Raw genomic sequence first — 23,810 nt, 5'->3', positions numbered from 1 at the left:
ACGAACGCGATCTTCACCCACCAGCGAATCTTCTTGCACAGTTGTTTGACTCTGAGCCCTTGCAGTTTTGAGGAGATGCCGCGGCGGCGATTGTGGTCGACAATGGTGGCGTGAACGGATATGGAGAGGGGGTCGCGGCTCGAGCATCTATAGGCGCAGGGGGATCGACTCGGGTCCACCAAAATCCGTCCACCGCGGTCGGGTTCAGCGGTCCGCATGGATCTCGGCGGAAATGGCGCTGATTCTTGCGATTGGTGCGCTTCTGCTGAGCCGATGCGCGCGGACATGGAAGAACGAAGGCCTGACGCGCGGGACCCGCGCGTGATCCACAGCCGCGCAACAACCCAGCGCGTGCTGAGCGGAATCCGCGGAGCAGACGGCGCGAGGAAGACGGAGGTCTGACGTCCCGGGCCCGCGGTCAGTGAGCCGGTGTCATGCGCACTGGGGAAAGTTGGGCCGCGTGGTAGGGATGTCGACTGGACCGAGAAGTGGAGTCTGCCAGCCCAAGTTGTATTTTACTCTTTTTTCTTTTTTTCTTTTCTTTTATTTCCAAATCCCATTTTCAATTCAGATTTAAATTCAAATCTTGTGCCAAATTATCCTCAAATTATATTGTGAGATTAGAAGTACCAATTTTGGTAAATATAATTATATATATTATTTACATTTTCATATCCTTTAAACCCTCGTCCCATTACATTTTATTCATATTATTATTGCTTTTAATGCACAAACAAAAATCCCAAAATGACGCAATGGTTTATTTGTGTCTTGGTAATGAATGATTTACTCATTTTTTTATCATGATCAGGCACATGCGATGATAGATAGAGATGCACACACATACATGATTGTACTTTCTCCTTTTTGATTTTCTTACAAAGTGGGTATTACAAATCCTACCCCATTAAAAATAATCTCGTCCTCGAGATTTGTAAGAAAAGGGATACAATAAGTTTGTAATTCAACTTTTAGTCTATAATTGTTTCAAAAGTCCATAGTCTCGTTATTTTTTTATAGTCAGTCGTGGGTGATTAGGAGGGCATGGGTGTATATGGGCGTAGCCACATTATTATGCAGGATCAAGGATATCTTTAAAGCATAGATAGGTTTGGGTAAGAAAGAGTAGGGTAAGGAAAGACTCCATCCAAGATTTGTGGATCTTGATTCATCTGATGATTTAGCTTGATCTTTGAAGGCTTGAGTGCTTATCCTTCTTTGACGTGATTGGTCTTCTTTGGTCTTTCTTCTTGGAATTGCCATCCGAGTTAAGGACATATAGTTAGGATAGACGGGGTACACGAGGTAGGTAGGTTTGAACAGAGTTGTATTTTGCTTTTGGAACAAATGGACTAGGCAGCCTGTGATGTAGGTTATATTGTTGTTTATGGACAAGTTGGTATGTGACATTAATTTAGGTTAGGTTATGTTTGTGGAAGCAGTGTCTAACCCATATCACCAGATTAACTAACATGTTAATAACTCACTTTAGATTGGATAATATTAGATTAGATGGGATCTAGATTAGATCGGTTAAGATATGAGGTCAGTTAGATCTATTAGGATAAGATAACATCTTTTCGAGATAAGATGAATCTATTAAGATAAGATGGATCTATTAGTGTAGGAAAGAATCTTTCAAGATGAGATAGATATTGTTAGGCTAAATACTTTAATGAGGGATAATCTAGTTTATCTAGTTATTTTTATAAGCATTTTTTCTTTATGTATATGCAGATGTAATTATGGACACTACTCCACAACTCACACTCAATCAAAGATCCAAATCAGGCAAGTATCATAAGAACAAACATTCAAGAGCATAGATACTTAAAAAATAGTTTTGTTTTTGTTCCTAAGAGTAGGTCTCCTATTCCTAAAGATCACTTTTGGCACAGGATTTCAAAGTGTGAAACCCACATTTTTTTTCTTTAGAAAGAAAAGGTAAGAATAATCAGAGTAAAGCAGAATAGATGAGAAAGATTAAGATAAGTTTAGAAAAGAATCAGAGTAGCAAAGGTAAGTAAGTATTGGTTGTCCAATTCTATCTAGGTTTCGTCCTACAGTCAACATTCCTCTGATACCACTTCTGTCACACCCGGGTTTTAGGGGTCCAAAACTCGGGCGCGAACAAATCACCAGGTGTGCTGGGACCAAGTCTCACACATATGATGAATCATGGCACAGGATCGAATGTCACATCTTTACTATATAACAGGAGTTCTATACAAAACAAATAAATAATTACAATATAAGGAGACAATGGTTCAGCAACCCAAAGTTGACTGGGAGACGACGGCCTAGACCTCTCACGAACTCGTCACAGCATCCTCCAAGCGCCTCATCCTGTGGTACCTGCTCTTGACCTGTGGGGAGGGGTGTGAGACAGCAAGAGTGAGCTCACATACGTTCATCGCTCAACAAGTTGTGGGGAATAATGTGAATGAACTCGCCAAGTGTGGGAGTTCATGTGAAGTGTAAGGCTTACCAAAGAGGATGGTTAGAGCTGAGCATTGCTTTTAAAGTTGGTCAAAATTTTATTAGCAATTACTAAGTATAAGTAAATACCAACCCAATTAAATAGTAGAACAGAAGTAACAACATCACCTGCGATGCAATGCATATGACAAATTGAATTTAAGTTCCATAAATTAATCATGTGAGGGTCCGAGCTGCTCATGACCGTGAGCATGGCTAGTATACCAGTTTTACACTCTGCAGAGGTTGCGCATCTTTACCCACAAGTCATGTTACCCATCTGCCAAGGGATCGCGACTTCCCATACACCTCTACCGAGGAGGCGAGGCAGGGTAACACTACGAGGCCTTTACAAAGTTCCACTAGCTTCAGAAAACCCGCTACAGTTTATAGGAAGCTCCAATGCAGGAATCCCTTGCAGGACCGCCATCGCAGCAAAATCCTCCCGAGGGCCTCCCTACACTGACCACTCCCCTACTGCCCTTGCCCCTTTCGGGTAAGGCGTCGGATCAAGATTCTAGGGTTGAGATTTTATGAGGTCTAACACATTCCAAACCGTTCGATTACATCGATGGTCTAGATTACGCCCTAGCGAATCAATACGCGCGGGATGAGCACGTCCGTCCGATAGGATCCGATGGCCAGATCCGCTAGCTAATGACAGTCGTCCATCTACCCATCCACGGTACAGACCTACTCCCCTACCTCTCGCGCCGGAGCGCGGCGGCGCACAGACCAGGGCCGCGAACTCCGGCGAACCGCCCAGGTGCAACCCCGCCCTATTACACACCCCGATTACTACTACATGGTCACCGAGTTAAAGCGAAAGGGGTGGTAGGAGACTCACCGGAGATAACGCCCCGACGAGCACTGACCGCGACAAGGGGGCGAATCCGCGGTGGAGAGTACCTCCGGCGAGAAATCTCAAAGCCACCGAGTCCTTACGAGCTTCAAATCCCTCACGAACGCGATCTTCACCCACCAGCGAATCTTCTTGCACAGTTGTTTGACTCCGAGCCCTTGCAGTTTTGAGGAGATGCCGCGGCGGCGATTGTGGTCGACAATGGTGGCGTGAACGGATATGGAGAGGGGGTCGCGGCTCGAGCATCTATAGGCGCAGGGGGATCGACTCGGGTCCACCAAAATCCGTCCACCGCGGTCGGGTTCAGCGGTCCGCATGGATCTCGGCGGAAATGGCGCTGATTCTTGCGATTGGTGCGCTTCTGCTGAGCCGATGCGCGCGGACATGGAAGAACGAAGGCCTGACGCGCGGGACCCGCGCGTGATCCACAGCCGCGCAACAACCCAGCGCGTGCTGAGCGGAATCCGCGGAGCAGACGGCGCGAGGAAGACGGAGGTCTGACGTCCCGGGCCCGCGGTCAGTGAGCCGGTGTCATGCGCACTGGGGAAAGTTGGGCCGCGTGGTAGGGATGTCGACTGGGCCGAGAAGTGGAGTCTGCCAGCCCAAGTTGTATTTTACTCTTTTTTCTTTTTTTTCTTTTATTTCCAAATCCCATTTTCAATTCAGATTTAAATTCAAATCTTGTGCCAAATTATCCTCAAATTATATTGTGAGATTAGAAGTACCAATTTTGGTAAATATAATTATATATATTATTTACATTTTCATATCCTTTAAACCCTCGTCCCATTACATTTTATTCATATTATTATTGCTTTTAATGCACAAACAAAAATCCCAAAATGACGCAATGGTTTATTTGTGTCTTGGTAATGAATGATTTACTCATTTTTTTATCATGATCAGGCACATGCGATGATAGATAGAGATGCACACACATACATGATTGTACTTTCTCCTTTTTGATTTTCTTACAAAGTGGGTATTACAAATCCTACCCCATTAAAAATAATCTCGTCCTCGAGATTTGTAAGAAAAGGGATACAATAAGTTTGTAATTCAACTTTTAGTCTATAATTGTTTCAAAAGTCCATAGTCTCGTTATTTTTTTATAGTCAGTCGTGGGTGATTAGGAGGGCATGGGTGTATATGGGCGTAGCCACATTATTATGCAGGATCAAGGATATCTTTAAAGCATAGATAGGTTTGGGTAAGAAAGAGTAGGGTAAGGAAAGACTCCATCCAAGATTTGTGGATCTTGATTCATCTGATGATTTAGCTTGATCTTTGAAGGCTTGAGTGCTTATCCTTCTTTGACGTGATTGGTCTTCTTTGGTCTTTCTTCTTGGAATTGCCATCCGAGTTAAGGACATATAGTTAGGATAGACGGGGTACACGAGGTAGGTAGGTTTGAACAGAGTTGTATTTTGCTTTTGGAACAAATGGACTAGGCAGCCTGTGATGTAGGTTATATTGTTGTTTATGGACAAGTTGGTATGTGACATTAATTTAGGTTAGGTTATGTTTGTGGAAGCAGTGTCTAACCCATATCACCAGATTAACTAACATGTTAATAACTCACTTTAGATTGGATAATATTAGATTAGATGGGATCTAGATTAGATCGGTTAAGATATGAGGTCAGTTAGATCTATTAGGATAAGATAACATCTTTTCGAGATAAGATGAATCTATTAAGATAAGATGGATCTATTAGTGTAGGAAAGAATCTTTCAAGATGAGATAGATATTGTTAGGCTAAATACTTTAATGAGGGATAATCTAGTTTATCTAGTTATTTTTATAAGCATTTTTTCTTTATGTATATGCAGATGTAATTATGGACACTACTCCACAACTCACACTCAATCAAAGATCCAAATCAGGCAAGTATCATAAGAACAAACATTCAAGAGCATAGATACTTAAAAAATAGTTTTGTTTTTGTTCCTAAGAGTAGGTCTCCTATTCCTAAAGATCACTTTTGGCACAGGATTTCAAAGTGTGAAACCCACATTTTTTTTCTTTAGAAAGAAAAGGTAAGAATAATCAGAGTAAAGCAGAATAGATGAGAAAGATTAAGATAAGTTTAGAAAAGAATCAGAGTAGCAAAGGTAAGTAAGTATTGGTTGTCCAATTCTATCTAGGTTTCGTCCTACAGTCAACATTCCTCTGATACCACTTCTGTCACACCCGGGTTTTAGGGGTCCAAAACTCGGGCGCGAACAAATCACCAGGTGTGCTGGGACCAAGTCTCACACATATGATGAATCATGGCACAGGATCGAATGTCACATCTTTACTATATAACAGGAGTTCTATACAAAATAAATAAATAATTACAATATAAGGAGACAACGGTTCAGCAACCCAAAGTTGACTGGGAGACGACGGCCTAGACCTCTCACGAACTCGTCACAGCATCCTCCAAGCGCCTCATCCTGTGGTACCTGCTCTTGACCTGTGGGGAGGGGTGTGAGACAGCAAGAGTGAGCTCACATACGTTCATCGCTCAACAAGTTGTGGGGAATAATGTGAATGAACTCGCCAAGTGTGGGAGTTCATGTGAAGTGTAAGGCTTACCAAAGAGGATGGTTAGAGCTGAGCATTGCTTTTAAAGTTGGTCAAAATTTTATTAGCAATTACTAAGTATAAGTAAATACCAACCCAATTAAATAGTAGAACAGAAGTAACAACATCACCTGCGATGCAATGCATATGACAAATTGAATTTAAGTTCCATAAATTAATCATGTGAGGGTCCGAGCTGCTCATGACCGTGAGCATGGCTAGTATACCAGTTTTACACTCTGCAGAGGTTGCGCATCTTTACCCACAAGTCATGTTACCCATCTGCCAAGGGATCGCGACTTCCCATACACCTCTACCGAGGAGGCGAGGCAGGGTAACACTACGAGGCCTTTACAAAGTTCCACTAGCTTCAGAAAACCCGCTACAGTTTATAGGAAGCTCCAATGCAGGAATCCCTTGCAGGACCGCCATCGCAGCAAAATCCTCCCGAGGGCCTCCCTACACTGACCACTCCCCTACTGCCCTTGCCCCTTTCGGGTAAGGTAGTCCTCCACTAGCTTTCCTAATTAATCAGCCAAGGGCATCCCATTATACCCTTGTGGTAGCACTGTTTTCCCGGGTGGTCGCTCCATGTTCCAATTAACATAATGATCTTATCATGAACAGTGATAATAAACAGATAATAAAAGTGTGATCATGAATAATGTATCTTCATACCCAAAACCACATAAAGCACTAGCAAGTACTACCCAAAAAGTTCAGTGGCAAACAAGGTATAAAGATAATCAAACTAGGGTAACCTATTGGGTCCCATCAAAATTAACCTATACAGATCATTATGATTAATTAGAACATGAGTGGGTAAAAAGAAGTGATCAAGGGCACAACTTGCCTGGGACTTGAGATTCCAGGTACCAACTTGCTCTTCAGGTGACTCGTGACCTCACTGCTAGTCGTAGCAATACAACAAACATGGTATAGGAAAAATTAACATTACATCAAACATAATAACAACTGCATAATAATATTCTACGCATCGTAACGAGATCGTAGGAACAAGAATCACTAAATTCGGAGCTACGATGAATTTCCGAAATTATTTAGTGCTTAGAATAGATTAATCCAATAAATAATTTTATTTCAAGTTTCATGGATAAATAGTGTTACTAGTTGATAGAAAATATTAATACAAAATTATTGCAACTGGAATGACTCAATTTAGAGCTAGAATGAATTTTCTATGGAATAAACAAGTTTCTAGATTTGTTTTTGTATTAAAAACTAATTCTATAATCATTTCTCTATTTTAAATCCACTCTGGACTGGGCCTCAATTTCTGGATAGGTCAGGGGCTCTGGCGTAAGATTTCCGAGACCCAGAGAATAGTGTTCTCTGGATGGCGGGTTGATACTAAAATAACAGAGGGTTTCTTTTGCATAATACGCTAGCCGAAGGGGTATCTTCTAATCTGAACCGTTCGATGAGACCCCGGCCGCTAGGATTAGACGCGACCACGGCCGAATCGGTATGGCACGACAGGCGTCGGATCAAGATTCTAGGGTTGAGATTTTATGAGGTCTAACACATTCCAAACCGTTCGATTACATCGACGATCTAGATTACGCCCTAGCGAATCAATACGCGCGGGATGAACACGTCCGTCCGATAGGATCCGATGGCCAGATCCGCTAGCTAATGACAGCCCTCCATCTACCCATCCACGGTACAGACCTACTCCCCTACCTCTCGCGCCGGAGCGCGGCGGCGCATAGACCAGGGCCGCGAACTCCGGCGAACCGCCCAGGTGCAACCCCGCCCTATTACACACCCCGATTACTACTACATGGTCACCGAGTTAAAGCGAAAGGGGTGGTAGGAGACTCACCGGAGATAACGCCCCGACGAGCACTGACCGCGACAGGGGGGCGAATCCGCGACAGGGGGGCGTGAACGGATATGGAGAGGGGGTCGCGGCTCGAGCATCTATAGGCGCAGGGGGATCGACTCGGGTCCACCAAAATCCGTCCACCGCGGTCGGGTTCAGCGGTCCGCATGGATCTCGGCGGAAATGGCGCTGATTCTTGCGATTGGTGCGCTTCTGCTGAGCCGATGCGCGCGGACATGGAAGAACGAAGGCCTGACGCGCGGGACCCGCGCGTGATCCACAGCCGCGCAACTACCCAGCGCGTGCTGAGCGGAATCCGCGGAGCAGACGGCGCGAGGAAGACGGAGGTCTGACGTCCCGGGCCCGCGGTCAGTGAGCCGGTGTCATGCGCACTGGGGAAAGTTGGGCCGCGTGGTAGGGATGTCGACTGGGCCGAGAAGTGGAGTCTGCCAGCCCAAGTTGTATTTTACTCTTTTTTCTTTTTTTTCTTTTCTTTTATTTCCAAATCCCATTTTCAATTCAGATTTAAATTCAAATCTTGTGCCAAATTATCCTCAAATTATATTGTGAGATTAGAAGTACCAATTTTGGTAAATATAATTATATATATTATTTACATTTTCATATCCTTTATTTTCTATTTTCAAATCAATTTTCGATTTAGGGTTTACTTTAAACCCTCGTCCCATTACATTTTATTCATATTATTATTGCTTTTAATGCACAAACAAAAATCCCAAAATGACGCAATGGTTTATTTGTGTCTTGGTAATGAATGATTTACTCATTTTTTTATCATGATCAGGCACATGCGATGATAGATAGAGATGCACACACATACATGATTGTACTTTCTCCTTTTTGATTTTCTTACAAAGTGGGTATTACAATAGCTTTGTTGTTGTCCCGAAGCTTGCGAGGAATATTGTGGCCTCTGTTGTTGACTTCCTCTGTCATCACTCTAGGTGGAGTGGATTGATCTGACATGCCTTGGGTGGATTCTCCCTCCGAAGCCCCTGGTCATCTCAAAGAACCTATAAGCTTCCTCCCTTCTTTGACGAAAGTCATTGTCAGCGCGGATGTATTCATCCATCTTTTGAAGCAGCTTCTCCAAAGTATGTGGAGGCTTTCTAGCAAAATACTGGGTAGTAGGTCCTGGACGAAGCCCCTTAATCATGGCCTCAATGACAATTTCATTGGGCACTGTAGGCGCTTGTGCTCTCAGGCGCAAGAACCTTCAGATGTATGCTTGGAGATACTCCTCATGATCTTGCGTGCATTGAAAGAGAGCCTGAGTTGTGACTGGCTTCGTCTGAAAGCCCTGGAAACTGGTCACCAGCATATCCTTGAGCTTCTGCCATGAAGTAATAGTTCCTGGCCGAAGAGAAGAATACCACGTTTGGGCCACATTCTTAACTGCCATGACGAAGGACTTGGCCATGACAGCTGTGTTGCCTCCATATGAAGATATGGTCTCATAACTCATCAAAAACTGCTTTTGGTCTGAATGCCCATCATACATTGGAAGCTGAGGTGGCTTGTATGATGGGGGCCACGGGATAGCCTGCAGTTTTGCTGCCAAGGGAGAAGCATCATCAAAAGTAAAGGTATCATGATTAAAATCATCATACCATCCATCGTCGTTGAACAAGCCCTCTTGATGAAGCTCCCTGTGTTGGGGCCTTCGATCTTGCTCGTCTTGCGCAAGGTGACGTACTTCTTCAGTGGCCTCATCAATCTGCCTTTGAAGGTCAGCTAGACGGGCCATCTTCTCCTTCTTCTTTTGCACTTGATGATGAAGTATCTCCATGTTTCTGATTTCTTGGTCCAACTCGTCCTCCTGGGGTGTTGGACTAGTGGCCTTCCTCTTCTGGCTTTGGGCCTCTCGAAGAGAAAGGGTATCCTCATTTGGGTCCAGTGGCTGCAAAGCGGCAGCCCCTATCGCTGAAGCTTTCTTCGGTGGCATGACGAAGGTCAATGCTTGCCAAAGGTGGTCGAAAAGGATTCACCGGAGGTGGGCGCCAATGTTGTGGACTTGTTCTCAAATGCTATAAGTTAAGAACAAGGCAACACAAAAAATGTTAAACGTTAATGCCCTTCGTCCTTCGAGACATTATATCCCTTAGGATATAATGATCTTCAGACGAAGGTCATGAAGGACATACCTTCATCATTGTATCATACAATAGTAAAAGGGGAATCATATGGAATGTAAGAGATAACATGAACAATTATATAACATTATCAGCTCATTCCTATTTTATTATCATGGAAAAATAGAAATGATATCAAATTACAAATGTACCTTCGGCTTGAAAGAAGGTAAAGGTACGAGCGTGACGCAAAAGCAAATGCCAAGTCAGCGTGAACAGTACGGGAGCACTGTTCATCTATTTATAGGCACGGGACACAGCCCATGTAAAATTACACCCATGCCCTTTACATGTACTAATGACTCTATAGTGATCCATCGAGGTCTAAATAGCCTTTTCCCTTTTAAGTCGGTTTCCTTTTCTGCTATCATGCCGAAGCTCCCTTGCGCGTAGCTTCGGTGCTGCATCAACCTTCGTATTCTTTGCGCTTTTCTCACTGCGGTTCTGATTCAAATCCGAAGATACCTGTTCATGTATTACAACTCCAGAAACATTGTTAAATCATGTTTTTGAGGACCTTCGGAAGACGAAGCCCCCCAACACTTGTAATTAGTAATTAGTAATAAAAGTAAGTTTAAATTGATTTTATTGAATACTTTTTCCTTTCGGATATGAATAGTATCGAATATTTCACGGTTTTGTCGAATGTTGTCGAATACGAATCTTAAATCGGATAGAGAAAAAATGAATTCGGATATGTTTATTTAACATCCATATTAAAATCGAATATGAATACGGATATCCATATTAGCACTTTGATCGAATACGAATACGGATAATTCGGATCTCCAGACATCCGAATCCATCCCTATCAGTAGGGATGAAAAGGGGACGGATACAACCGGATACAGGGTCATCCCGTATCCTACCCTAATGTATTTCTCTCAGATACGTGACCAGATATGGGTAGTTAAGTTTTGGGACGGATACAAGACGGGACTGGGTAATAATCCGGGTGGGTAAGAAACAGATAACGAATACTGCTCGGGTAGGTACCAAATATTTGTCGGGTAGTTCGTCCCGATGATATTAATTGTCCAACCATCTAACAAATACATAAATTAAGCAATACATAATTATGTATATGATAGATCAAATGTAGGAAAGGAAACCGATAAAATTGACATCATGCAATTCAAAGTTACTAATCACAAGGATATTGTAAAACCAACACCACAATATTAAAAATTCATAAAATATTCTAGTTTAACTTAAAAATTGCAAGTAAGTTACAAAAATAATAGACATTTTATACGAAGATAACTCAAGTCCTCATATGAAAATGATAAAGTAAAGTACTGATCATGTTGAAATTTGGATACTTACAGTGATTTCACATGTAACTCATACAAATAAGTGAAAGTGAAATGGAAGAAATGCGGGTATCTTATAGATCTTATGATCCAAACATTTTTTATGGTTATACATGAACATATGTTGTGCCTCCGTAAAATTTTATGATTTTTGTGGCTATTTATATATTATTAATTTCTTGTCGTAGAAAATAATCAAAATACAATTAAATCCATAAAATAACGTAGCGTCGACCGAAAATTGCAAATAAGTTACCAATATTAATAAATATTCTATAAAAAGATAACCTTGAGTTCCCACGAGAAAATAACCTTAAGCCCCCCACATAAAAATGATAAAGTCTATTAATTTGATATAAATTAGTATATTATTTCAATGATTTTGGCCTAAATATATGTTTAAATAAAAATTTGATGTACTACAAAGTTATAGATCTCTTCGAGTTCTACAATTTTCATATAAACTTTATCTTCATTCGATTTCATATGTCAAAGTTATGATTTTATAACTATATTATTATGCAGAAAAAGAAAAAACGGGTACCCGTATCCGACCCGAATATCGGGTACTTACCGGGTAGTCCTCGCTCCGTATCCGACCCGAATCCAAAGCTACAGTATCCGGGTATTACCCGTATCCGTCCCGAAAATAAAAACACTCGAATATGTATCCGAAAAAACGGGTATTTACACTATCCGTATCCGGTACCCGACGGGTATACCCGTCCCGTTTTCACTCCTAGGTATCAGAGCCGACCCTCGAGGTTTCACAGGCATGTGTGGGTTAGAGGTTCGAGTATATGGCGCATGGCGCATGTGGGCCCAAAGCGGTCACATGGCATGGCATATGACGACACTAGACACACAGATGTGGCTAAGAGGGGAGGTTCCTGGATTGGGGTTGACCGACGAGGACATCGGTCTTTCTAAGGGGGGAGGATTGTGATATCCTGGCCCCTAGGATGGTGATATCCTGGCCCAAGGCTTAATAGAATTAGTAGAGTATTCATACCAACAAGGTGCATCTTCTTTTTCGGAAGCCTATCTCGAAAAGACCTCCAAGGTAAGCGTTCTTGGCTTGGAGCAATTTGGGATGGGTGACCGACCGGAAAGTTTTCTCGAGTGTGCATGAGTGAGAACAAAGTGCGCACAAAAGACCCGTGTTGGTCTGTGAGAACAATATATGATCCTAGAGAGCTGCCAGGAGTAAGTACCGACGGTCCAGGGATTAGACGGGGTGTTACACCACTGCTCCTCACTCCTCTGTCCCTCTTCGCAGTCCGCACGCCTACTGCCCGATCGAGCTGTGTGCCTGCCGCATGTGTGCGCCCCTCAGCTCCGCCATGACGCCTTGGCCGTCTCAGCCTGTCGGCCGTTGGCCCCACCCTCGCCCTTGCTGCGCTCGCCCCTCAGTCCCTCTCCCTCTCTCACCGGTTTTGGTCCACCCATCCAGGCTTGCCTCATCGGCGTGGTCGTGTGGTCTCGTGGGTGTGGACGTCGGCATCCCATGTGGCCCTGCTTACTGCTCTCAGTCTGAGGACCAACTGACCAAATGAAACCGTGAACTGTGTTGTCTGTGTGTTACTATGTTGGATAATAATGCTATATTATTTAGTATTTTGGTTTGTTTATTTATTTGCTAGCAGTAGCAGTCTAATTGATAATTTTATTTTATATGCATAAAGATAGGATGGAGAGATTTATCATCAAGAACCGGGAGAAAGATGCTTTTTAATATAATTGGAACAAATAAGAGCCACGTAGAACATAAAAGACCACGAATTGAGCATGGTATTTATTAATTATTTTATTTGTAGAATTCATATATCGACTTATTTAAGATATATGATTGGATATTTAAATTATGTCTTGCTTCTTGTGCCATATTAAACATCATTTAAATTGTTTTGTTTTGTTTTAAAAAATTATAGCCTTATCTTAATAGCTCCTTTTTGATTTAATCCTAGATCCGCCGGAAGAAGTGCGTGGGTAGCTGGGTCAAGCGATTCAATCCTAGATCCGCCGGAAGAAGTGCGTGGGTAGCTGGGTCAAGCGGCGGTAGAGCGAGGAGAAAAGTCGCTAGTCAGGAACCAGAATTCGGGTATTGGTAGATTCCCAGTCGCGGGTAGGATCGTGCGGCAGCTGCATATAGCTGAAACCGCCGCAGTCCAACGCCAAGCAAGCGTGCCTCCCGTGAACCGAGAGCGGTCCACCCGCCGTGTCCGTCAAGTGAAACCATGGACGTGCCGCTCCCGCTGCTGCTGGGCTCCCTGGCCGTTTCCGTCATGGTATGGTGCCTTGTGCTCCGCCGCGGCGGGGACGGGAAGGGGAAGCGGCCGCTGCCGCCCGGGCCCCGGGGCTGGCCGGTGCTGGGCAACCTGCCGCAGGTCGGCGCCAAGCCGCACCACACCATGTGCGCGCTGGCGCGGGAGTACGGCCCGCTGTTCCGGCTCCGGTTCGGCAGCGCCGAGGTGGTGGTGGCCGCGTCGGCGCGGGTGGCGGCGCAGTTCCTGCGCGCCCACGACGCCAACTTCAGCAACCGCCCGCCCAACTCCGGAGCCGAGCACGTGGCGTACAACTACCGGGACCTGGTGTTCGCGCCCTACGGCTCCCGGTGGCGCGCGCTGCGGAAGCTGTGCGCGCTCCACCTCTTCTCCGCCAAGGCGCTGGACGACCTGCGCGGCGTCAGGGAGGGCGAGGTGGCGCTGATGGTGAGGGAGCTCGCCCGGCCGCGGCGGGGAGAGGGAGGGCGGGCCGCCGCCGTGGCGCTCGGCCAGGTGGCCAACGTGTGCGCGACCAACACGCTGGCCCGGGCGACGGTGGGCCGGCGCGTGTTCGCGGTCGACGGAGGGGAGGGCGCCCGGGAGTTCAAGGAGATGGTGGTTGAGCTGATGCAGCTCGCCGGGGTCTTCAACGTCGGGGACTTCGTGCCGGCGCTCGCCTGGCTCGACCCGCAGGGCGTGGTCGGCAGGATGAAGCGGCTGCACCGCAGGTACGACCACATGATGAACGGGATCATCAGGGAGCGGAAGGCCGCCGAGGAAGGCAAGGACCTGCTCAGCGTGCTGCTGGCCAGGATGCGGGACCAGCAGCAGCAGCCGCTCGCGGAGGGCGAGGACAACAGGATCAACGAGACTGACGTCAAAGCGCTCCTCCTCGTGAGTTTGCTTGCATTGACGACCTCTCAACGTGCAAATGGAATGGACGTATGTATTTTGCTTTCTGCGGATATCTGTACTAACTATTAAGGGGACAGTGTAGACTGCCCCCGCCTGCGAATCCCACCCACCGCTCCGCCTCCCCCGCCGCGGAACCCGCCTACACCCGCACCCCGCCTGCGGAGCCGCTCCTCAATCTCCCGGGAATCGCCTGCCGCTCCTCCAGCCAAATCCTCGCACGCGCCCCTCGCCCTACCTTGAGTCCCAACTGCTCCATCCGCATAGGCAATCCACATGTCGCATATGGTGGTCGCACCTCCCCCTCCACGCCGGAGCACGTGCCCACCGGCGCTCCCCTCACCCAACTTTCATCCCCAACCATCCCATCCGTCGATTCCGCCCCATCCGTGCAGGCCAGTCGCGTGCCGAACAACCACCCCGCCAAGCGCAAGCCCCCCCCCCCCCCCCCCCCCCCCCCCCCCCCCCCCCCCCCCCCCCCCCCCCCCCGCCTGGAAGAAGGAGGACAAGCCCCACCGTCGCCTGGAAGAAGGAGGACAAGCCCCGCCGCCGCCTGGAAGGAGGAGGACAAGCCCCGCCGCCGCCACCCTCGCATTGCCAGCCCCTGCCCACCGCGCCCACCCCCGCGCTGCAACTCCCGCCGCGCCGAATGCTCCCCAACGCCCTGTACAATCCGGGGGAGAGGTCAAGGAAGGCGAGCGACGCTCGGCAGGAAGGGCATCCCGCGAGGCCGCGACAGTGGCGGCACTCCGCTCCCACCAACCCACAACACTGATCCCCTCCTCGCCGAGCCGCCGCCGGGGATAAGCGTGGGGGAGTGAGAAGCCAAAATCTAAGACACCGATCCCCGGGCGTGAGTCGCGAAGGTAGCGGCGGAGAAAAGGGTGGAGCCACAACGCGGTCGTGAGCCCGCAGCCACCGGTTCCGTGCGGCTAGACGGAGAGAGAGGTATCCGCTCCCTGCACCCTCTTGCCATGACCCGCGAGACGCTAAAAAAAGCCGACGGGATTTGGCAACTTGACGGTTTGGTTCAGCTGTAGCGTGCGTGCGTGGTTGGTGGCATGCGCGGCCGTCTCGTTGCTTTATTTATTTCGATCCGTTGATGTTTGATTCTACCTCCGTCCGTGCGCTGCTTCGTGAATCTGCTGTGTCGCGGCGGCGGCGGAGGAATCTGCACCGCCGTGCGTCCTGCCTGCTGGCGACTTGTCCGGCCAATGTGGGTGCTTAGCTCATGTCGTTGCCGCTCATCCACATGCAGGAGGAGGGAGCCGCCATTGCCGTAGATCTCCAGGAGCTTCTTGAGGGTTAGGTCAGTATGCATCTCCACTCTCCATAGAGATGCATCTCTCTATGTCGTCGTCCATTAAATCAAGACCCTTTTGATGATTAATCTACCATCCATGCTGTTTGATCATGCCACATTGACTTGTTGTTGTTGATGGGCAGCAGAGACGGGAGGATGACAGTTAGAGTAGTGATGAGGTACCTTGTTAACAAGCTGGGCCTTGAGGACGATTCACAGGTATGGCATGCATTGTCTGATGTTTTTTTTTGCTCGCCATAGTTTTAAAATTTTTCCCTTCTTGATTGATTACCATCTATGCATATATGTGTGTGTTTTTGTTTGTGCAATATGGGTGCATGGTGAACCCTAGCTTGTGTTTTAAACAATAACCTTTATGGGTATGGCCGGCATGATCCTGCGCGTGCGGCTCCCAACATACCTAGCCCCTGCTAGCCCCGGTTAACTAAAAATGGTACGGTGTGCAAATGGAAAAGGAGATCTGTTTTCAGAGCAATTATATGATTGATGCTAATGGGGTGTCAGATCATATATTTCTCCTTATGTTAACTAAATTCTATAAAGACACAATATAAATGCATTTTAGCATAGATTGACTAAGCACTTGGGCGAGCCGCACAAAGCACAAGCCACCTCACATTTGTTGGAGAGTCGAGAGAGCTACAGACAGATGGCGAACTGTGGGTTGTGGGAGTTGGAGAAGCAAGCAACGGTGAAGCAGCATAGGAACCTCCGTCAGATAGTGGTGAATCTAGCTTAGAATCAAAGCTTGGGCACCGTTATAAACCTCTAAATTTCACCAAGAGGATATTAGTATGAAAACTTCAATGCCAGATAATAAAACAGATAAGGGTATACCGTACTTTTGTATCTAAGTTGCTAAATCCAGATCCTAAAGCGAGGTGTGATTCATCCCGCTGCAATTCAGAGCCATATGTGGGGTGATTTCACCAATCATGTTGCCAAAATCATCCCACATAATAGTATGAGCATTAATAGAAGTTCCCAAAATCATCTCGCTGCAATTCAGAGCTCTTGATGGCATCTTCAACGTGTGATTCAGAGTTCAATAGTTACAATTGAAACCTCCATCTTAAGTGGATACTCAAATTTGAAAGGAAGAAATAAAACATATGTCGTATGAGCACAATCATGTTGTCAGTCAATATTCAAGTGCTCATTGGATTGCTCATAGGAGATCTGCTGAGATAGCCTTAGTTTCTAGGGACTAAAGTTTAGTGCCTAAAGTTTAGGATGGTGACTAAAGGAACCAAATAGGGCCTTAATATGCGCATGTTCCACTTAAGAAAGGTTGCTACGGAATCAGTTATAAGCACGTTTTCTTAAAACTAGCTCTGATGTATTCCTGCACCTCTATTATAGTCCTCTACTGAATCCAATTTAAACAAATAGAGTGGCGTGGGAATTAAAAAATGAACAAATTAGCTCATAAATCTAAAAACATTTATCAGGGAGAAAAATTGTAGTCGTACATCTGAAACTCGGCACACTCAGTTTATGAATTCAATCTAGAACTGTTCGGGAGCTTTGAGAGCGGTGGAGGAATCTGCATGCGACGCCGAGGTGGTGAGGCCGCTCTCAAAGCTCCCAAACAGCAGCATTGGGCTCTACGATTCCTCGTTCGAGTGTGACGCGTGCGGCGTTGGGTTTGTCGCTGAGCTATCTGGTGATTACAAACACGTGACTGTGAGTTACATCAATTCCTTCAAAGTTCAAAGAGGCGATGCCACATGCATTGTAGCTACACTATTTTGATGTATCATGTTCGGGATGCCGATTTTGCTCTCCTTTTTACCCCAGGTTAATGATACTATTGAGATGCTTGAGAGAATGGCTCACCGTGGTGCCTGCGGCTGCGAGAAGAATACAGGAGATGGTGCCGGCATCATGGTCGCTCTACCACATGACTTCTTCAAAGAGGTGAGTTTCTTTGCAACAAAAAGAAATAGAAGAACAAATCTGTTCTTTTCAACAGTTATTCAATTGCTTTGGTGTTCTTGTAGGTCGCAAAGGATGCTGGGATTGAGCTACCCCCACTAGGCGAGTATGCTGTTGCAATGTTTTTTATGCCAACAGATGAAAAGCGTCGTAAGAAAGGCAAAGCTGAGTTTAAGAAGGTTGGTGTAACACTATTAATAAATTTGATAGCCTATGATGCAGGATTTTCATGTTAAGCTCATTTCTCTGATTAATAATCTTGTCCTTGCAGGTTGCAGAATCACTGGGACATGTAATACTCGGGTGGCGTCTGGTTCCGACTGACAACTCAGACTTGGGTGAATCTGCACTCGAGACTGAGCCAGTCATTGAGTAGGTTTTCGTTACCAAGAGCTCAATATCAGAGGCTGAGTTTGAGCAACAGGTAATTCCATACCACTAGATGTAAGTGCATATCAGCACATTTGATGGATTTGGCTTTAACATTTTTTCATGAATTGTCGCAGCTATATATCCTTAGGAGACTCTCAATCATCTCTGTTCGAGCCTCTCTGAACATTAAGCGTGGTGGAGAGAGGGATTTCTACATGTGCTCTCTATCTTCTAGGTGCTTCCCTTTTCTCACTTCAAAAGTTTTTGTTCATGCTTTTGATTTCATTAGGTTTTAGGGCTGAAAAGGATTAGAGAGTCTCCACTTAGCACAGTTTTTAGAATGGAATTTTGGCAATATTTTTGTTTTTCTATAGGGGGATAGCAAAAATTTGCCTTAGATTTGCTCTTAAAAATTGTAAATATGTAGCCAAATGACATTCTGGTTGGCTTATGTTTGTATAAATAATTCTTATTATGTATATCTTTATATTACAGGACTATTGTTTATAAGGGCCAGCTTAAACCGTCCTAGCTTAAGGGGTACTACTATGCAGACCTAGGTCATGAAAACTTCATGAGTTATATGGCTCTGGTAAATACAAAACTTTGGCACTTACACAAAAATTGTCATGATCATAGTCGACGGATGGGAACCAATAATAGCAAGGCTGTTGTAAGAAGATACACTCCTATGTAGGCATCAAACTTTGAACTGTCCTACCATCACTGCTCTACTCATATGCTATTTCAGTCCTGGTTCTTGATGCCTTAAAGTGAAGTATTAGAAATCTCTATTAGTTGATACCCGATAACCATGTTGTAGAGTCCAGCTGCAGTTCTGCTATGGCCGACTGCTATGCCCGACTCATCATGATGTGACCTTCGATTAGGTGGTGGGAAGGAAATGTGCTTGGTTTGAGGTAGCTTAGGGCTCCCAACCGTTTTGCATGAAATTCTATGCAACTGACATTTTCTTTTTTTGTGGTGTTGATCTCGTTTAGTGCATCAGAGACAATTCTACTTGAGATGAGGCAACCGACTTTTCTGGTCACCTTGTCATGCTGACACTATTAGCACAAATGAGGGAAATGTACTACCACATTAGGCACAAAGTAGTGTATATTGCTAGGTGCTTATTCCTATACCATGCTCTGCTTTTAGTTTGTATTTCTCTTATTTTTCTTTGGGTATGTCGTTAGCTGTTTCACACAGGACATTTAAACCATGTTGTTGGTTCTAGGTGTGTGGCCTATGGGTGCTGCGCACAAGCCTGTTGCCCAAGTCGAACTTGGGAACTTGGGGATGTGTGCCTCAAATTGGTTTTTGGGTGTCACAAGTAGGCCATCACACTTGAGGTTTGGAGTTTGAAGAACGGTAATAAAGTGGTTAAGTTTGCCAATAATCGGTGGTAAGCTGCAACATGTCGTGATGTCTTACCCTTGTAGCCTTGTCTCTTTGCTGGTTGGCATGGTCACCATTTAGATTATGTCCAACGAATGTAATGCTTGGATAAAACGTTTTTTTGTTTGTGCTAAACAGAAGGAACTCTGGCTAGGTTATGGGTACTGGAACATTTACTTGTTTCTTCCATAACACTCATGGGGTATTATGGAGTAATACTCCTGGAGTAACAAACTTCACAACACTTTTTGTACTCAATTTCTTTTTTGTGACACCTGGGGTGCTCTGGTTTGATACAACTTGGAAACAAGCATAACTTATATCAAGTACTATTATGCCTGCACGGTTGATCTTAACCCCTTGTTAGGTGATGTTTTGTGGGCCTCAACAATGGATGCCTTTTTATTGATAGGGATGTTTGTTTATTCATCAAATGCATCATGTTTAAATTTGGAGTTGGTTCGATATGATGCTGATGGTTTGTAGTGGGGTTTCCCTTATCTGTCTAGGCAGGTATATGCTTGCTAGAAATCTAAGCTCGTCACTGGCTTGCTCCTGGAAAGACGATCATAATCGTACGCATAACATCATATAGCTTTCTGAATTGTGTGTATCTATGCCATCAAGTATGAGTGGTGTACCATTGCAATGCACGGGCATCGTACTATTGCTACTATATGCGGCTTTATTCTGCTATTTTTACGAGACATTTTTGTTTTTGGTTTTGGTTAGATAAGAGATGGTTCGTTTCGGCGTCCATGCAGGGTGTGGAATGGATCCAGTTTGTCCCAGTTCGGAAATCGGAATGGTGAACACATATGAGATGAGCTTCCCGGATATGTATGTAATCTGAGCGTTTCCTTCCTGTAATCCTGTGTAGCGTAGGAGGCTTACCTGCTCTATAAGCTTCATTGTATTGTTCTACAAAGGCTTTAATACAATCAGGTATTATCAAGAAAACAAGAAGAAAAGAAACAGATGGCTACTTTGAGGTAAATATTTCAGGGCCATTTGTATTTACTTATGAGGTTTAGATCAAATGATAGATGATGTCCTGCATGATTTTGGAATTGCATTTGTATTGTATAAACCTGAATATAAATGCCATTATTAAATTTGTGAAGTAGTCCGATAGCATCAAAAATTTGTGAAGTAGTCTGATAGCAACAGAAACTATAATTAATTGAGTCTTATTACTCACACTAGATCTTGTCCCCCACCGCCTGATCTGACTACTTTTGAGCTGATTTGGTCAGGAAAGGTGCCATTTTTACCCAGCGGCTTCCTCGCCACCAAATTAAAGGTTGCATTTTGTCTCCGGTCTCACCATTCCCATTTTATTCTCTGCGTGTTGCTGTCTGCTCCAGGGCGACAGTGGGCATGCTGCTCGGCGTCGAGGACATGCACAGGTTCCCGGTGCGCTCCCCGTGGATGGACCGCGGCGACCTCATCCGCAGTCCCGCCGCGCGACAGATCGTGTCCAACTACTTCAGGTACCCAGAGCACACGCCGCCATTATTGGCACCCCTGCTCCGCTCGTTCCATTTTGTTTCCACTAGCCGTCCAATAATGTTGCCCCGCCATCGATGGACCGAGCAGCATGTTCGGGCCGGTGCAGGACGTGCGCATCCCGTATCAGCAGAAGCGCATGTTCGGCTTCGTCACCTTCGTGTACGCTGAGACGGTGAAGGTCATCCTGAGCAAGGGCAACCCGCACTTTGTGTGCGACGCTCGCGTGCTCGTCAAGCCCTACAAGGAGAAGGGCAAGGTCCCCGGTAGGTTTAGGTATGTTCTCCCTTCTTCTTTGTTGCATTACCCATTGTCTGCCTGCATGCATCGCAATCTCATCTACATCCGCGCTTCTCTTCAGTCACATTGCAATTGCACTGCACTGCACGTTGGGTTGCGTTGCTTGTTTGTTTCGATAGCTTCAGTTGCCACCTAAAAAGCTTCTTTTTTCGGTTTTATCGTTTTGTCTGGTTGCAGGAAGCTGCAGCACACGCACCATGGCGGAGCCGAGTTCGTCGGTTGCGCGTCGCCCACTGGATTGCTGGATTCCAGGGACCCCTACGCCCTCCTGCTTCTTTCAGGTGCCCAGGTAAACGTTCTCAGCATGTAGCTTAAATCTTTCCTGCGTGCTATTTCTCTTATTGCAAGCAATTCATGTGGGGTGAGCAAAAGAAATCAAAGATTATTGTTTTTTTGTTGTTACATCCGTTCAGAATTTCTCCAGGTTTTCTCCTGGGCATGAAGCCATTGGGCTATGATGTGTGAGGTGCACAGAGCAAAAAAGGGGGAGGGCCCCCCTCCATTCCTCTAATCTGGGAGTAAGTGTCAACAACAACCTTCCTTGTGCCTGTCTTTCTGATAGTGCTGTAACCATTAATAATAAGCTAGCTGCTGCTCCCATGACCATGATGCATGTATATGCCAGCATAGATCCTGAATCATGATGGTCATAATCTGTGTGTTAACGGGCTGTTGTGCGCAGGGGACTACTAATATGGCTACATGATGGCCGGCCCCATCAACCGAGCATAGAGAAGCTTTGATAAAGAAAAAAGAAATACCTTTGGAGAGGTGTAATCTTCTTCAGAGTGGGAGAAGGAGGGGACAGTGAAGACAACAACAGAGAAGAAACAAGTCCAGTTTGTTTTTTAGCTCTTAGGCCTATGATAAGTATATGATAGTAAGTGAGTGAGTAGTAGGCATAAATAATAGTAGTAGTAGTTAATTAGTAGTCGTTTATTAGTAGCTGCTGCCAGTGTCAAGAAGGTGATGAAAAGGCACACTCCAGCTCTCTCCTATGCTCGTTTGTGGCATGGATGGATCTCTCACTGTTGCTATGATATGTTGTTTTATTTATAATATCGTGTGTATAAATATTTCATGTTTTTCACTTTGTTTGATTTGCGGTACCACATATATAACGATTTCATGTGTTTTCCGTGGCAACGCACGGACATAGACCTAGTGTAATATATATGGACACAAACAGAACCTCTTCACGGCTGGGACGGACACGACATCCAGCACGGTGGAGTGGGCGCTGGCCGAGCTGATCCGGCATCCGGACGTGCTCAGGAAGGCGCAGCAGGAGCTCGACGCCGTCGTCGGCCGCGACCGCCTGGTGTCCGAGTCGGACCTCCCGCGCCTCACGTACCTCACGGCGGTGATCAAGGAGACGTTCCGGCTGCACCCGTCCACGCCGCTGTCGCTGCCCCGCGTCGCCGCCGAGGAGTGCGAGGTGGACGGGTTCCGCATCCCCGCCGGCACCACGCTGCTGGTGAACGTGTGGGCGATCGCCCGCGACCCGGAGGCGTGGCCCGAGCCGCTCCAGTTCCGGCCCGCGCGCTTCCTCCCGGGCGGCTCGCACGCGGGCGTCGACGTCAAAGGCAGCGACTTCGAGCTCATCCCGTTCGGCGCCGGCCGGAGGATCTGCGCGGGCCTCAGCTGGGGCCTGCGCATGGTCACGCTCATGACGGCCACGCTGGTGCACGCGCTCGAATGGGATCTCGCCGATGGCGTCACCGCCGAAAAGCTGGACATGGAGGAGGCCTACGGGCTCACCCTGCAGCGCGCCGTGCCGTTGATGGTCCGGCCCGCGCCCAGACTGCTGCCGTCTGCCTACGCAGCGCAGTAGAAAAAGGATTCTCTTCTCGATGGCTATCCCCGTCCTTCTCGCATGCACGCATGGGTCGTGGAATTGTCAACTCGGCACTCTTGTTGATGTGTGTAAACTCTAATCTCTGCTATTAAGGGTCCAATATGGACATCCGCACCGTGGGCCATGCCCAGCCTCAGCCATCATCGCCCTCGCCCCGCGGCTGCCTCCAGAAATTTGTAGCTGGAAATCGTTAATTCAGAACATGTGGTTATCCATGGATCTTAGTGCGTAAGTTAAAGGACTACAAATGTTTGGGGTGGTGTATTGTGTTTGGCTAGTGGGAGATAATTATGTTCAAAGTTTGTCTGTTTATTTCAAAAAAAATTATTAGGATACTAGGTGAGTGCCCGTGCGTTGCAACGGAAACATATAATACCACAATAACTTATATACAAATGTGTGTTATACTGTTATAAGAAAAGATTTGAGCTTGCACAAACACACTATTTTTACCTCTAACTTGCAATAGAGTCGTAAATCTTTGTATTTATAAGAAAGAAAAGAATATCCGAAGTACAAGCTTTCCTCTAAAGGGAGGATGAGACCCACCAAATAACAGAATTACATCTATGCTACTAAACAAAAAAACGCAAACCCCAGACACACAATACGCCTAAAAATAATCCATATGACTCCAAATCAAACAAACACATACTATTGATTCCAGAATTTCACCATTTAAAAAAAATAAATGAAGGTTAACCTTACA

The 23,810-nt window shown here is 45.9% G+C and overlaps 2 protein-coding genes across 21 annotated transcripts; both read left to right on the top strand.

The window, feature by feature from the left end:
- The first annotated feature begins 13,155 nt into the window (after positions 1 to 13,155).
- Positions 13,156 to 23,322, top strand: LOC103653707 (flavonoid 3'-monooxygenase CYP75B3). The gene is made up of 2 exons (XM_008680536.4): positions 13,156 to 14,381; positions 22,433 to 23,322. The coding sequence occupies exons 1-2, from the start codon at positions 13,461 to 13,463 to the stop codon at positions 23,075 to 23,077; spliced, it is 1,566 nt and encodes a 521-aa protein (XP_008678758.1). The 5' UTR covers positions 13,156 to 13,460; the 3' UTR covers positions 23,078 to 23,322.
- Positions 14,475 to 22,333, top strand: LOC103653706 (zinc finger CCCH domain-containing protein 53). Of its 20 annotated transcripts, XR_004857822.1 has the most exons (15): positions 14,900 to 15,347; positions 15,658 to 15,708; positions 15,849 to 15,921; positions 17,524 to 17,643; positions 17,727 to 17,840; positions 17,933 to 18,085; positions 18,168 to 18,268; positions 18,529 to 18,625; positions 20,199 to 20,274; positions 20,380 to 20,426; positions 20,802 to 20,927; positions 21,034 to 21,219; positions 21,421 to 21,532; positions 21,668 to 21,761; positions 21,926 to 22,333. XR_004857822.1 is itself a non-coding variant. In XM_020552614.3 (14 exons), the coding sequence occupies exons 9-13, from the start codon at positions 20,413 to 20,415 to the stop codon at positions 21,683 to 21,685; spliced, it is 456 nt and encodes a 151-aa protein (XP_020408203.1). In that variant the 5' UTR covers positions 14,885 to 15,347; positions 15,658 to 15,708; positions 15,849 to 15,921; positions 17,524 to 17,643; positions 17,727 to 17,840; positions 17,933 to 18,085; positions 18,168 to 18,268; positions 20,199 to 20,274; positions 20,380 to 20,412; the 3' UTR covers positions 21,686 to 21,761; positions 21,926 to 22,333. The 20 variants fall into 20 exon arrangements, 18 of the variants coding, with proteins under 18 accessions (XP_035823222.1, XP_020408203.1, XP_035823227.1 ...); XM_020552614.3 differs by lacking the exon at positions 18,529 to 18,625 and having other exon boundaries at positions 14,885 to 15,347; XM_035967334.1 differs by lacking the exon at positions 18,529 to 18,625 and having other exon boundaries at positions 14,885 to 15,347; positions 21,657 to 21,761.
- Positions 23,323 to 23,810: the final 488 nt, after the last annotated feature.

The sequence above is a fragment of the Zea mays genome, chromosome 4 (assembly GCF_902167145.1).
Source record: "Zea mays cultivar B73 chromosome 4, Zm-B73-REFERENCE-NAM-5.0, whole genome shotgun sequence".
Classification (NCBI taxonomy): Eukaryota; Viridiplantae; Streptophyta; class Magnoliopsida; order Poales; family Poaceae; genus Zea; species Zea mays.
The sequence above is the reverse complement of the archived record's forward strand: the minus strand, read 5'-3'. Positions and strand labels throughout refer to the sequence as shown.

Bases quoted from the DNA above. Each gene is read 5' to 3' on its own strand.
- LOC103653706 (XM_035967329.1), top strand. The intron at 21,220-21,420 runs GTATGTTCTCCC...GTCTGGTTGCAG, and splicing joins AAGGTCCCCGGTAGGTTTAG to GAAGCTGCAGCACACGCACC. The intron at 21,533-21,656 runs GTAAACGTTCTC...ACATCCGTTCAG, and splicing joins TGCTTCTTTCAGGTGCCCAG to AATTTCTCCAGGTTTTCTCC.
- LOC103653707 (XM_008680536.4), top strand. From the start codon at position 13,461: ATGGACGTGCCGCTCCCGCTGCTGCTGGGCTCCCTGGCCGTTTCCGTC. The intron at 14,382-22,432 runs GTGAGTTTGCTT...GGACACAAACAG, and splicing joins ACGTCAAAGCGCTCCTCCTC to AACCTCTTCACGGCTGGGAC.